General features: G+C 42.7%; 1 protein-coding gene across 1 annotated transcript in view; it reads left to right on the plus strand.

Annotated features, from left to right (window-relative positions):
- The window catches only part of THBS4 (thrombospondin 4), a 50,398-nt gene that overhangs the window by 3,528 nt on the left and 32,531 nt on the right, over positions 1–14,339 (plus strand). Inside the window, exons 2-3 of the mRNA XM_065873968.1 lie at positions 2,088–2,291; positions 13,688–13,935. Of these exons, the coding sequence (XP_065730040.1) occupies positions 2,088–2,291; positions 13,688–13,935 (452 nt within the window). The remainder of the gene's footprint in view (positions 1–2,087; positions 2,292–13,687; positions 13,936–14,339) is intronic.

Genomic DNA, 14,339 nt, shown 5'->3' on the forward strand with positions numbered 1-14,339 from the left:
AAATCATTATTGTATAAGGTTCTTGATACACATGAAAGAAACAATACAGATCCAATCTGAAGACATATCGTCTTTTAAACTAGGCTTTTGCCTGTTTGTTTTATAACTAGTTTTTCTTACAAAAGCAACACCTGTTCATTGTAAAAAAAAAAAAAAAGAAAGAAAAGAAAATTGGATAAGTAAAAGCAAATGAAATTAAAAATGTATAATTATTCAACCCAGAGATAGCTACTATTCTTGTTAGCATTTTGTCATATTGTTTTTCAAATCTTTTTCTGGGCAAATACATATTTCAAATGGGATCATGTTATACATGTAATTTTATCATCTGTCTCCACTTAATATATCATGAGCTTTTTTCCCATATCTAAGTATTCAGCTGCATTACCCTTTTTAATATATAGTAATTTAATATACAGTATTTCTCTTTTTGGGTGGACCAAAATTTATTTATGCAGGGCTCTAATGTAGGACACTTAGTTTCCAGTGTTTTCATACTGTAAATAATTTGTTGAACATTTGCAATGCCACAGGATGGCTTCGGAGGGCTGAAATCCCTGTAATCTCTGTCAAGCCTTTCTGTCTCTGTTAAGAAGAGACAAAGTGCTCTGCCAGCAAAGATTCAGGTTTCCCACCTCTTCCAATTAGATTTTCACATAACTCCTTCCTAAATAGAAATTCTAGAATCAACACTGGTGGTGAATCTCCTAAATAAATTACCATATCATCCATTATTTTCTTAAGATAAATTCCTTTTGTAGCAACGCTAAATCAAAGAGCAAATGTGTCTTAGGGCCTTTGATATTGCTATTTAAACTGGCTTCAAAGTGTTTATACCAGTTTAAATCTTACCCACCAGTATATGAGTACCCATCTTCCTGAATCCTCACCAACAGTTGGGTATTACTGTATTTATTGTTTTTCCAATTTGATGGTGAAAATAATACCTCGTTGCTTAAGTTAGCAATTCCTTCATCATTAATTAACCATATGAACACTTATATATATACTTATTTGCCATTGTAACTCTTTTTCTATAAATTGCCTTTTCATGTTATTTACCCATTTTTCTATTAGGATGCTTATTTTATTGATTTGTAAGAGCTCTTTATAAATTATGGATACTGTGACCCTTTTTAGTAACCAGATTATTGTATCCAGGAGACAGCTCTGGAGCCTGAAGTTCCTGCAGGCTATGGAATTGTCCAAACGATATTTGCATAAACCAAGAAAAATACTAAGTAACTTCTAGTGAGTATTACCCAAATTTGGCCTTTGCCTTTTAAATTAACTGGACATACTCTCTCATAGCTTTCTTAAAATTTGAGAGAAGGTGCTGCTGACTCGATCAAAAGCAACTTACACAGATATACATGCAGGTTCTAGTTTTTGTAGACCAACTCTATCAGTGAGGTTACAATCAAGAAATAGAAACCACGTTGTATGGTTTTGTTTTGTTCCCACATCAGGGTTTCTTAACAGAGAAACACTGGGGCACTGTAAATGCACAAAGGGAACACTTTGGTCTCACAAAGGTAGCAAACTGTTTTGTTAACAGTGTATCTCCTACCATACCCCTGCTTTCTGCTGCATATTCCCTGTGTCACTTATCACTGGCCAGGAAAAGACAACGGGCTCCGGTCCAAGAGGCACATGAGGGACCCCAAGGCAGAAATTCACTACTAGGGGCCATAAGAAAAACAGTGACTTGGACGCTGTTACCTGCGTCCCCCACACCTTATACGTTAAGCCTTTAGTATAAGGGCTTTTAGCCTTTATACTAGCCTCTCCCTAGTGGGCATTTTCAGAGCCACTTCTTCAGCCAAAACGCAATTTGGGGTTTGCAAAGTTTGTCTTCTCTTGGGGGCTATAAGCTTGTGATGAATATTGTGCTCTATTTCTTCTGGTTCAAATGTCCAGCCGCTGTAAGAGTGATGAGGAAGAACCGGCGAGTTTGACAATGTGGAAAAATGATTACAGTATCAGTTTACTTCATAGCTTACTGTCAAATTGTCTCCCCTCAAAAAACGTGTTTGCCCCAAAGTTAAACCTTTCACTGATTGTTCCTTTCTCCCCATTCTCCGCAGTCTTTGACCTCCTCCCATCCGCCAGCCAGAGGCTGAACCCAGGTGTCCTGCAGCCAGTCCTGACAGACCCCACCCTGAACGAGCTCTATGTGATCTCCACCTTCAAGCTGCAGACGAAAAGTTCAGCCACCATCTTCGGACTTTACTCTTCAGCTGACAACAGCAAGTATTTTGAGTTTACTGTGATGGGACGCTTGAACAAAGGTAAGGAGATTTATAGAAATAATTTTCTTAAAAATCCTCTCTGCCTGTTCCAGGATTTGGGGTCTACTTTCCTTCAGATGGTTCCATCCACCATTGATTTCAGTTTTCAATACCAAATTCCTCTGATTGTGCACTTACCTGTACAGGGAGGGTGAGTTGATATCGAGAGAAAGAAGGAAGAATAGCTTGCAACAAAAATGCCCTTTGACGTTGTCTGATCCTCATGTTATTCTGGATCCAGTTCTGGAAGGGACAGGACCCAGGACCGTTTGGCCACTCTGTTAGTCAGCTTGAGCTGCTATAACAAATACCATAGACTGGGTGGCTTAAGCAACAGATGTTTATTTCCCACAGTACTGGAGGCTGGTAAGTCCAAGGTCAAGGTGCCAGCAGATTTGGTTCTTGATGAGAGCCTGGGTCCTGGCTTGTAGACAGCCACCCTCTCACTGTGTCCTCATATGGCCTTTCCTCGGTGTGTGCTGGTGCAGAGAAAGAGAGTGAGCTCTGTCTTCCTTTTCTTGTAAGGACACTAATGCCGTCATGGGGGTCCCACCCTCATGACCTAATCTAAACCTAATTACCTCCCAAAGGCCCACTTTCTAATACCACCATATCGAGGGTTCAGGCTTCAACATATGAATTTGAGGGGAACACACACATTCAGCCTGTAATAGCCACTCACACCATTCTTGTGCTCCCTTAGAAGCATGTGGCTTAGCAGACCTAACTCCTAGCTCTGCAAGCACCTCCCGGACTTGATGGAGAGAATATATCTCAGTGGTAGAACGAAATGAACAGCTCTCTTTTCTACCTGTTTTGCGCCGATTTACACAGGTCTGTCACTTGTTTGTTCCCTCTGCTGTCAAATGTTTCACTGTCAAATTGAGTTCCTACATGTACTAAGAAATGACTTCCAAGGAAAAGGTCACTATTTTTTCATCTCCTTCTCTTCCACCCGTGCCCTGGGGACAACACCTGTTCCTGCTTATTGAGGAATGTGACAGATACGTGTCCATGCTGCTCATGCTTTTAAAAAAGGACTGGTCCTTCCGGCGAGATTTTTTATTTGTTTGCTCTACAAAATAGATATTTCTAGTGCTTCAAACTCTCTGAGATTCTAATTGTGATTGAACACTTAAAGCTGCAGGTGTTGGGAGCTGAAAGAAATTCCTAATTCTTAGCATTCGTAGGACTATAGAGTTAAAAGCAAGAAGGAATGGGCTTTTAACCCCTCCTTTTGTGTCAAATTCCAATATCCTCCCTCCCTCCTTCCATCTCACTCACAAGTCTGCTTTCTCTGTCTGTTCCTCATGGCCTCTCAGGGGCTGAGGTGAAGTTTCAGACAATGAAGGGAGTTGGGGACATGATTCATGATTTAGCAGATGTTTCAACCATTCCTGCTCCCTTTGCCCCGCCTTCAGCCCTGATGGGAGGTAATTTCACCCATCTCTCTGCCTTGATTCTGACAACCCCATTTTGCCTCACATCTCTTGAAGGAACAGCTCATTGTCTAAGAACCCAGCTACTCAGTTTATCATCTATAAAAGCCACCCTTCTTCATCTAAAGGGCAGTAGCTTCTCACCAAATTATTTTAGATGCACTGGAAGGTTTTTCTTTTAGCTCGCTCAGCTTAGTGGCTAAAAGGCCCTCTATAGAGCCAAAAACTCTGCTTCTAGCTTTTCACTCTCTCTGAATCTCGCCCTCTATTTCTAAATTGGCCATTGTAGAAAAACAAGCAACTTCCCCCGAGCTGATGCTTTCTGTTCACTCTATAGAAGCCAGGGTAATGCTAAGTACATGGGCAGGTAGATGGATAGGGAAGGGGGTTGTTAAGTGCGTTTCCTTTGAAGAATCACCAGTCATGTGAGTCAGCTGTTAATACCAGCTGATCTCCATGTTAAAGGAGGAAAAAAACAGGAAAGGATTGAACACCTTTCCACCTGCCAACCTACTAGAAGAGATAAAAAGCTCTTAGAAAAAATATTTTTTAAAAGGAGTCCTAAAAGAATACAGAGATGACAATTCTCAGAAAAAAGAGGAATTTATAACAGTATTAGGGTTGAAGAATTTGACACAGAGAAGATTCCCTGGAGCAATAGGAAAAAGGACAGAGATTTGCCATCCCTTGTGAATCTGAAAGTTCTAGGAAGGAGCAGCAGCCCATTGTGACTGGAACAAGAAAGAAGTCACTGGGTCCATCAGGTCCAGAAAAAGATGCAGCATGTGTTTGTGACTCGCCGTTGAGGTGTTCAGTGGTGGTGCTGGGCCGCACCCTGCAGGCCTCGAGGCCAAAAGAAGAGCCCAGAACAGTGACAGAGACATCAACAGTTTATTGGACAGGGGATCTCACATGTCTGCAGCAAAAGGTCCTGGAGCGACATCCCACTGTATAGAGCAGACAGCAGGCGGGACACGGCAGCGATCTTTGCTACTCGGAGGAGAAGGAGGCTACCACGTATGGGGGAATTGACGTCAGGTTGGCTCGTCAGTTACCAGGGAAACCGGCAGCCGGGGCACATCCCTCACAGCCCCTCAGGTTAACCGCCATCATGAGGGCAGAAGTTTCCCTTTAATAAACTAGCAGGTGGAGGCGTTCTGGCCTAAGGATTAGAAGAAGCGGTTGCCGGAGCAGGGGGCAAGCACTTTCATGTGAGTAGGGAGTAGGTGAAGCAGGGACTGGTTGAGCAGGGGAGTTACAAAGAGCAAGAGACCATCTTCAGTGACCTGACCGTTCAGGGGGCCATGCACACCTGCCATGATTTGTGGAGGGTGGGGGGAAAGCATCTTCCTGAAAGGTGAACCCCAGTCCGTTATTCAACTGACAAGCCTCAGCTGATCTTGTCTTCTGTTGCTTTGCATGGAAAACAGCGAAACAAGAAATCAAGATGTATCTCTCATGACTTAAAGCACCAGAGTAGGAAATAGGACACATCTTTCCCTCTATTAAAGGTTATGGTTTGGGAGAGGGTGACTGCACAGATGGAATCGAAGAGAGGATTTGGTTGTCTGGGCCTCTGACGAGCTCCTACGAGAAACTAAAGTGTATTCCATGAAGACTGCAAAGAATGAGTTTGCCACTGAGCTTTCTGTTTCTGCCCTCTCACTCTCCAAGGCATCCTACCATGGTCGCCTCGTTACTGTTCGCAAAGCATAACATGGATCTAGTTATGCCTGACTGCAGAGACCTGTAGTGGCTTCCGATCCCAAACTGAATAAGGTGCAATTGCCCAGGCTGGGCATTTAGGGCTTTCTATTGCCTGACTCCCAACCGGCCTTTCCAGTTTATCTGTCCTTCCAACTGTCCGTGCAGCCTGTGCTTCAGCTGGATGGACTAACTGCTGTTCCCTGGATGCACCCATGCTGTCGCTCCTTCTCTGTCCTTTTGCTCTTGCCCTCTGCTCCCCCTGGTGCATGCCCTGTACCACCTCAAGTGACTGAAATCCTACACACGTAAGACACATCTCCAGCTCCTCCTGACACCTTTCTTTATATGACTTTGTACCTCCACAGAAGGTGCTACTGTTCGCTTGCCTTGTATTTGAATTACTTGGAGGTCTTTTCTCCAGTAGGTTATAAGCTCCCCTAAGGCAGAGACTGGGCATCCCTTAACTCACCTTTGTGTATACTGCAGCACATAGCACAGTGCCCTGTACATAGAAGTGGCTCATGAAGAGACTGGATAGAATAAATGGAGGCTGAGAAGAGTAGCTTTGTTTAAAAAAAAAAAAAAAACATTGTTGTGGAAATTCTAGATGTATACAATGTCACACAATAGGCCTGGCTCGGAATCACTTTTTGAATGAATGAATGTTGAAGACCATTTGGTTGAGGACGTAAAAGTGATACAGGTAGTATTTCTGATAGAAGTGCTCTATCAGATTATTAGTAATACAGTGGTATAGAAATAAGCATTCTATAGAAACCACCTAGCTGGGTAGAAGATATTGTTGGTGATTTTCTTGAATCTGGCATAGAGACAACTTTCCAGTTAGTATCCTGAGTTTGAGTCACAATTAAAGGTCTCAGGAGCTGTGTCACCATGAATGCATCTCTGAATCCCCCTGAGCATCGATTTACTATCTCTAAAGTGGGGATGATAACAGCTACCTCCCAGGTTGATTGCAAGAACTGACTTACATAAAGTATAATAACTTAGAGTCTGAAGCTCAATAAAAAACTTCAGGTTACTATATTAGATAGATTAGATAGATAGTGAGAGACAGAGACACCTTTCTATTATTTAGGCAACTGTCTTCCAAAAATGATGAGTCGGTGAACTCTTGGCTTACCTTAGTGAAAGCTTCACCTTTCAGAAAAAGCATGAGAGGACCGCTTCTTTAGCCTTAATTTGAGAGCCTCAAAAAAACAACTTGATGCTGTGGAAATGAAGGGAACTCCAAGAATTAGCAGTAATGACTGGAGAGAGGCTCCTCATCCTATGACAGGAGAAGTCAAATGGTTCAGAGTAGTTCTGAAACCTGCAGGCTAATGAGAGATACAGTTGAAAGAGATGGAAGAGTTTAAAAGTTAGAATTCTGGAATTCCCTGGCTGGCCAGTGGTTAGGACTCTGAGCTTTCACTGCCAAGGGCCCGGGTTCAGTCCGTGCTGGGGGAACTAAGATCTCGCAAGCTGCATGGAGAGGCCAAAAAAAAAAAAAGTTAGAGTTCTAAACCAAATAATGAACGGGAAAAAATGAGGTGCCTCAAACGCTTATAATAATATTTATTTATGGAGCCATTACAATGAACCAGGGCCATGCTAAAGGCTCAACGCTCATTTTCCCTTTTAACTTTCACAGTACTCTTATGAGGTACCCTTGAATGAACTCAGTTTTAAAATGATGATATACAGAAAGTGGAAAGAATTTTCGTGGACTTTAGGACAAACCTTCAGAGGGTTGTACTGTTTTATTCATGCATTTGGGGATTTCCTGGAAAAGAAAGCTGGGATTATTTGAAGGCAAATAGGTTTACTAAAAATAAATCCTGCCAAATTTTTTAATGAATTTTATGAAGTCACTCATTATACCTTTCTGAATAATATAAAAAAAGAATAAACTAGATAAATAGTACTGTTAGGAGTTGGTAAATTGCCTTATAGCAAAGTATCTAGTGGTTTTTGACAAGGCTCTGTCTTGGGCATTGAACTTTTCAACATATCAGTGACTTAGGTGGAAACATAGTATTTTAACATGTTTGCAGTTGGCACAGAGCTGGAAAAAACAGTTGAACGTGTCAGATGCCGTTATCAAGATTTGCAAGGTCCTACCTGGCTGACACACAATAGGCCACCATCAGATTCAATTTAACAATAATAAATGTAAATCCATCCTCTAGGAATGAAAAGTAAATTGTAGACACCCAGGATGTGGAAGGCCCATCCTAAGCATTCTAGTCAACAACGTTAAGAACCAAGCAATGGGGCTTCCCTGGTGGCGCAGTGGTTGAGAGTCCGCCTGCCGATGCAGGGGACAAGGGTTCGTGCCCCGGTCTGGGAAGATCCCACATGCTGCGGAGCGGCTGGGCCCGTGAGCCATGGCCGCTGAGCCTGCGCGTCCAGAGCCTGTGCTCCGCAGTGGGAGAGGCCACAACAGTGAGAGGCCCACGTACCGCAAAAAAAAAAAAAAAAAAAAAATACAAAGAACCAAGCAATGTTGAGCACAGTGCCTGGCACTTAGTAGTTGCTCAGAAATGTTTGCTGAATGAATGAATGAACAGATACACTGACGCAACTTCTTTTTAAAGCTTTTTAAATTTTAGGCTTCATTAATACACACATGTGGCCAGATTAAGGGCACCGATAGTCCCACTGCACCCTTAATTGTCCAGCCACATCTAGAATACTGTGTCTAGTCGTGAGCACATTTCACAGGGACACTGTCAAGTCAGAGACTACCTTAAGGAGAGTCACCAAGCCAGCATCCTTCTGGATCCCGTTTTTTTTTTTACCACATCACAAGTCAAAAAGTTAAAGGAACTGGAGAAATCAAGGAGCCAGACAGAAGACATGAGAGAAGTGCAAGTTGCCTTAAAATATTTGAAGAATATCATTTCGATTGATGATATCTGTCTATAGTTCGGAAGAGTAAAATTAGGACACACTGGTGGAAGTCGGAGGAAACAGATATTGGCTCTGAATTAGGAAACTCTTGGGGAGCAATCCAAGAGTGAAATGGGTTTTTCTGCAAAGTAAAGTTCTTTGTTACTGGAAATGTGCTGGTAGAGGCTGCTCTTTTACTGAAGGGATTTGTGAAATGAGATATTAAGCTGGATGACTTATAATGCTAAGATTCTGTGGCTCTGCTAAGGCTAGAGAGCATTCCATGGGCATTTAAGAAGTTGCTGTGCACCTCTCTCCTATAAGGTGACCTTGGGATTCTGTGCACATTTACAGCTCTGTTACCTACCTGATAGTTGTTTACAGTGATGCCTCGTAACTTAGCAAAATATAAAGCCCTTTGCAGATGTTCAGTATAACTGCTGTGCTTCCTTTCACCGGATGGTTTCTTTGCTCCGTGTGTGTGTGTGCGTGTGTGCGTGTGTGTGCGTGTGTGTATTCTGTAAGCTTTACATTGGTTTAAACTGCTACAAAAAAATTTCAAAACATACAATACTGCATTTATCACACCTGGGAGTCACCCAGAGTACTTTTAGGAAAAGCAGTTTGATGATTTACCTTTTATGTATTTCCAAAGCACTAAAGTTACAAAGACCTTAGCGTATAAGGCATAAAGATAAATGAGCCAAGGCAAACAAGAATATCCGTCACAAGAAACATTAATGGCAAGAAGTCTTTTTTTTAATGTATAGTTATTTAGAGAAGAAGAGGAAAGGTTGACAGCAATTGCTTTCATCATATATTTAAAAGTGCCAAAGAGCAAAGCCATTTGCCAAGCAAAGCCATTCGCCAAGCAAAGCAGAAAGCCCCGGACTACCTTGCTGAGTTTGCTGCCTGCAGGCTAGGTCACTCGAATTTCTTTGCCCAAGCAGACAAAATATTATCATTTCCAGTTTTTTAGAGCTGGTAGCCTGCTTCATAGCTTTGACATTCAACACATCATAATATTTTTGACCGCCAAGTCCGTCCACTTTTCAAAAAGCACCTTTTGAAAGTTTTCCCAAGATAGCAATATTTCAAATCTTCATTGCTTTGGTTTGCTTCTTCGTCTTCATCCCCCGCCAGTCACTGAGATGGTTTTAATCAGGTCGGGCTGGTACCCAGACATGGAAATGCAGCCATAAAACGGGGCTGCAAACTCTCAAGTACACAAAGATGCTAAGTTTAGAAGGAAAGGGTTTATGTACGTAAACTAATAGAAACTGCTCCCCACACTTTTAAAAAGATTGTGGATTAAAAAAATCAGAGTAGGGGGCTTCCCTGGTGGCGCAGTGGTTGAGAGTCCGCCTGCCGATGCAGGGAACACGGGTTCGTGCCCCGGTCCAGGAGGATCCCACATGCCGCGGAGCGGCTGGGCCCATGAGCCATGGCCTCTGAGCCTGTGCGTCCGGAGCCTGTGCTCCGCAACGGGAGAGGCCACAGCGGTGAGAGGCCCGCGTACCGCCAAAAAAAAACCAACAGAGTAGATACATGAATACTCTATTTTATCTATTTTTTCATTCAACAGATTGTTGTATTTGGTGTTCTCAGATGCTGTGGTGTATGGGAAAATTAGTAAGAAATAGACTGCTTGTCCCAAGAGTTTATGCTTTAGCAGAGAAGATGAGAAATAAACAAATATACTAGTACCTACGTTTGTATAGCAGCTTATATTTTTGCATTTTCTTGTTTGATCACCACTGAAAACAAAATGACATAGGAAGGACAGCTTTTACTGACTCCTTTTAATAGTTTAAGAAGTGGACACTTCAGGCCCAGGGTCACATAGGGATTAAGGGTCCGAGCCATGACTGGAACCTGAGTCCTGAAAACGTATACCTAGCAAAGCACCGAGAAAGTGTTAGGGAAGACGAATGAGGCAGTAACTTCCAACCATGGGGAAGATGGAAGACTAGAGGGAGTCTGGTGCATTTGAGCTGGATCTTGGCTTCAGATTTGTGGCAATGGAGCAGGAAGGAGAGGAATGGAGAAGAGAACATTTGCACAGAAAGAAAAGGATGAGGGAGGCTGGAGAAAGCTAGAGAGGGGTGAAAATGGGTTATTAGAACTGTTCGTTCAGCTTGGCCGGTGATCAGCAGAATGGAAGGTGGCAGGAAGGTTGGGCCCGTCCTGGGATAAGTTACACATTAATTAGGGAGCTAGTGAATGATTCCACTGGCTCGCTCGTGCGTTGCATTGAAAAGGCAATCATCTGGTCAAAACAGTCCTGTAAGAATGTCAAGCTTTCAGTCCAGAAAAACTGCATAGAAAGAGACCCTCAGCAGGAAGGTGAGTAAGGAATCTGGCAGAGAAACCCAGAGATAGAACAAGGTAGAGGCAGAAACACCGTTTGAAGACCTGCAGCCTTCAGTTCTAATCAGAGGAGTTCTTGGTACTCGCCCTGAGAGAGAACAAGGCTGAAATCACCAAGCACACTTGTTGCAGTGAGAAGCAAGCAAGAGGATGGAATGCGCTTCAGCTGAAGAAGCAGAGCTGTACCCAGTGACGGTTTTCCTGAGTGCGTTGCTCCCTGGGGTGCTAAGGGGCAGAAGTGGGCTGGAGCCGGGAGAAGACTGCTCCTTTCGGCTTCCAGGCCTGATTTTTCACTCCTTCTGGAGGCAGAAGTGATGTCTTACTGGCTCACTTGTATTTTCCCCTCTGTTTTGCTCCCCTCTGCTCTGTGTGTATGTTGGGCTAAGATTGGGCAAGGTGAGCACTGGGAAAGGGGGACCAGAGAGAGGAAGGGAACCATGTCTGCTCTCTCCCCTCCAGTGGTGCTGCTTCTGGAGAAGGTCAGGGAATCTCCCAGGCTGCAGGCTCCTGGGTTGTTGAGGCTGTTTCTAGACTCATTGTGACTGATGGGAGAATGCTGAGTTTTCTGAGCAGGTGCCTGTCGACCCTCTGGGGTAGTCTTACTGCTCTGAAGATAAAATAAGTATAGAAGCACTGAAGTAAGGGGTTTGCAATAAAAAAGAAAAATGAAAAAATGGAAGCCATAAGCAAAATGAAAATTCTTGGATCAAGTATGAAGAATGGTAAATGTCAAAGCACTTGATAATTTTCTGCTAACGGACCTTGTGAAGATGGAAGTTTCCATAAGTCTTCTTTTCCTTTATTTCCTCTTGCTCTTGTCACAAGACCTATGAGCATGAAGAATCTGTCATTTCAGCGCTACACTGCAACACAAAGCAAGGCAGAAGTCTAGCGTGCCCTTAAATGGCAGCAGGAACACAATGGCAGGTTTGGCTGCCTGCAATAGATGTTAAATTGCTACTCTCTAAACTTTTAAATTTATATGTGAAAAGCTTTCGATGCAATCATTTAATTATTCATTGAAAGTTTATATTCACAACATTAATGTGCAACTGTTATACATGACGTACTCCACTAGGTACTGTTTATAAACTTAGCGATTCAGTTATGAAAATAAATCATGGCCCACATGGCCTGGAAGGCCTGCTCAAAGCAGGCAAGGGCCCATGAAAATGTGTTTCCTTTGAATTACACAGAAATCCCAGGAGAGAAAGACCAAGGGTATTTGTTTTAAGCTGTGTATCCTCTTAAACTGTTACTATGAGGAACAGAGGTTGTGGCCATAATGAAAATGAGGAGATCCTGAGTATATGTGTCTATGACCTGGTTGAAGTCTGGTAGTCCAAGTGGTGTTTCCACTGGCCTGTAAAAACGCCAGGGATTTGCAAAACTATTCAAAAAAGTAAAGAAATAGACGTCTTAAAATATTGAATTAGTGCATATATTTGGGTTCATTTTCCCCCTCTTTTGTGTACCTTATGCCTCCAATTTCCAGCCATGCTGTTACAATTATAAATTCTCAACAATATTAAATAAAGGGGTAAAAAAACTCTGTTGTATCCCATGTTTAAAATACCTCAAGAATTTCTACTCACATCTTTTTTCTTTCTCCTCATACCACATTTACTTAAGTCTTACCAATACTTTGCTTCAGGAAACGTAGTAATGTACTACAGCCAGAGAAAGGCCTTCTAGCCAGTCTGTTCTGTCAGGTCTTACCAATTCTTCTCTCTCGGTAAGCAAGTGGTGGTGACCACGTGGGCACGAGAGAAGATCTCCTTACTCCTCAGGGCATCTCTCTATACCACAGACCCTGATGCCACCTGGCCCCCTCCAGCCATGGTCAAATGGGAAAGCAAATCTAGTCAGGGTTTAGAAGGGTGGGGAAGTCAACCTAGAAAGGCTAAGGTATTTGGAGGAAGTCTTCAAAAACATCTTTAAACTTTCATAGTAGGGATTATTTTTTCTGGCAGTATTGCAACATAAACAGATATTCCTGGCTGGCTACTCCATGGGGCAGCACCAAGTTGGCATTTACACTTCACAGAAGAGGTATCTGAGGAAAGATGGTCCCAGTTACTTGTTATGAATCATATAGACTGACTGTAGCACACTCTGGGTTTATGTGTGGAATTCATTTCTTTCTTTTACTTTTTTGTATTACATAAGTAATGCATGTTTCTTGTAGAAAAATCAGGCAATGAAAATGAAGAAAAGGAAAAAAAACACATCGTCCAGCAATGACCGTATTAATATTTCCTTCTAATTTTCTGTATATGTGTATATAAGTCTGTGTACATACCTACATAGTTTTTTCGGAATGAACCCGTACTGACTCATAACCTTTTTTTCACTCAACGTAATACTGGGAATGTCTTTTTGTGTAAGGTGGTAGATCTCCCATGAAGTCCTTAGAAAGGCCTATCCAGGCCTAGCATTCTTTTAGTCATGGAATAAACCACACTCAGTTTCAAATTCTAGTCCTGTCACTTACTGTGTCCTTGTGCAAGTTCCTTCGCTTATCTGAGCTTCCCTTTCCTCACCTGTAATCATTCCAGTTTCATAGGGTTGCAGTGAGGAGAAATTAAGTGTTTACAGCAACGAAGGGCAGCACCCAGCCCTGTAGTAGCGCTCAGTTGATGTTTGCGAATTAGTGAGTTCATGCCCTCAGGAGCTTACCTGGATGTTACTTGACTTTTGATGGGTTCTACTTGCTCACTCTACTCATCATTATCTGAAATTATTGTTTATTTCCAAATTTACTACTTATTGTCTCTCTTCATGAGCACAAAACGTTCTCAGCAACAGAGTGGCGGCCAGTGCCTAGAAAAACGCCTGGCACGCAAAATGTTGAAGATTTATGGTGCCGACTTACGTGCGTCTTTCCAATGACCCAGCCTTGCCATCGTCACCTGGAGGCTGTGTAGCACAGAATCACGCCCTTTCCCTTTATCTCATTATTCGCTGACCCGTGCTTGGTTCTAGCCATCCTCCGTTACCTGAAGAATGATGGGAAGATTCATTTGGTGGTTTTCAACAACCTGCAGCTGGCCGACGGCAGGCGGCACAGGGTCCTCCTGAGACTGAACAATCTGCACCGGGGAGCTGGCTCTGTAGAGCTCTACGTGGACTGCTCGCAAGTGGATTCCATTCACAATCTCCCCAGAGCCTTTTCTGGCCTCGCCCAGAGTCCTGAGGCTGTTGAATTGAGGACTTTCCAGAGGAAGGCACAGGTAAGAACCCACAAACCATTCTCCAAACTGGAAAGATGAGTTTCTGAAGCTTCTGCTGAATGCAGAAGAGTGGGCTGAGGTCAAGAGTGGGTCTAATTTTGACTGCATGTTAGAAACACCTGTGGAACTTAAAAACCGACTGCTAGAGGGCCCACCCTCCAGACAAGTTAAATCAGAATCTATAGCGGTGGTGCCTCGGCATCAGTATTTTTTAAAATACTGATTCTAACGTGAAGTCAAAATTGAGAGCTGCTCTTTTAGATGGTAAGTGGAGACTTTGGCGATATAATTGTAAAGCAGGAAAGGAATAGCAAAAAGAATAGCAAAAATTTTTAAACTTTCTTAGGGCAATAGGATGATCTACTTGTAATCTTTCTATAACGTTATTATATTTTTAGTGAAAG

The sequence above is a fragment of the Phocoena phocoena genome, chromosome 3 (genome assembly GCF_963924675.1).
Source record: "Phocoena phocoena chromosome 3, mPhoPho1.1, whole genome shotgun sequence".
In the NCBI taxonomy this organism is placed as follows: domain Eukaryota; kingdom Metazoa; phylum Chordata; class Mammalia; order Artiodactyla; family Phocoenidae; genus Phocoena; species Phocoena phocoena.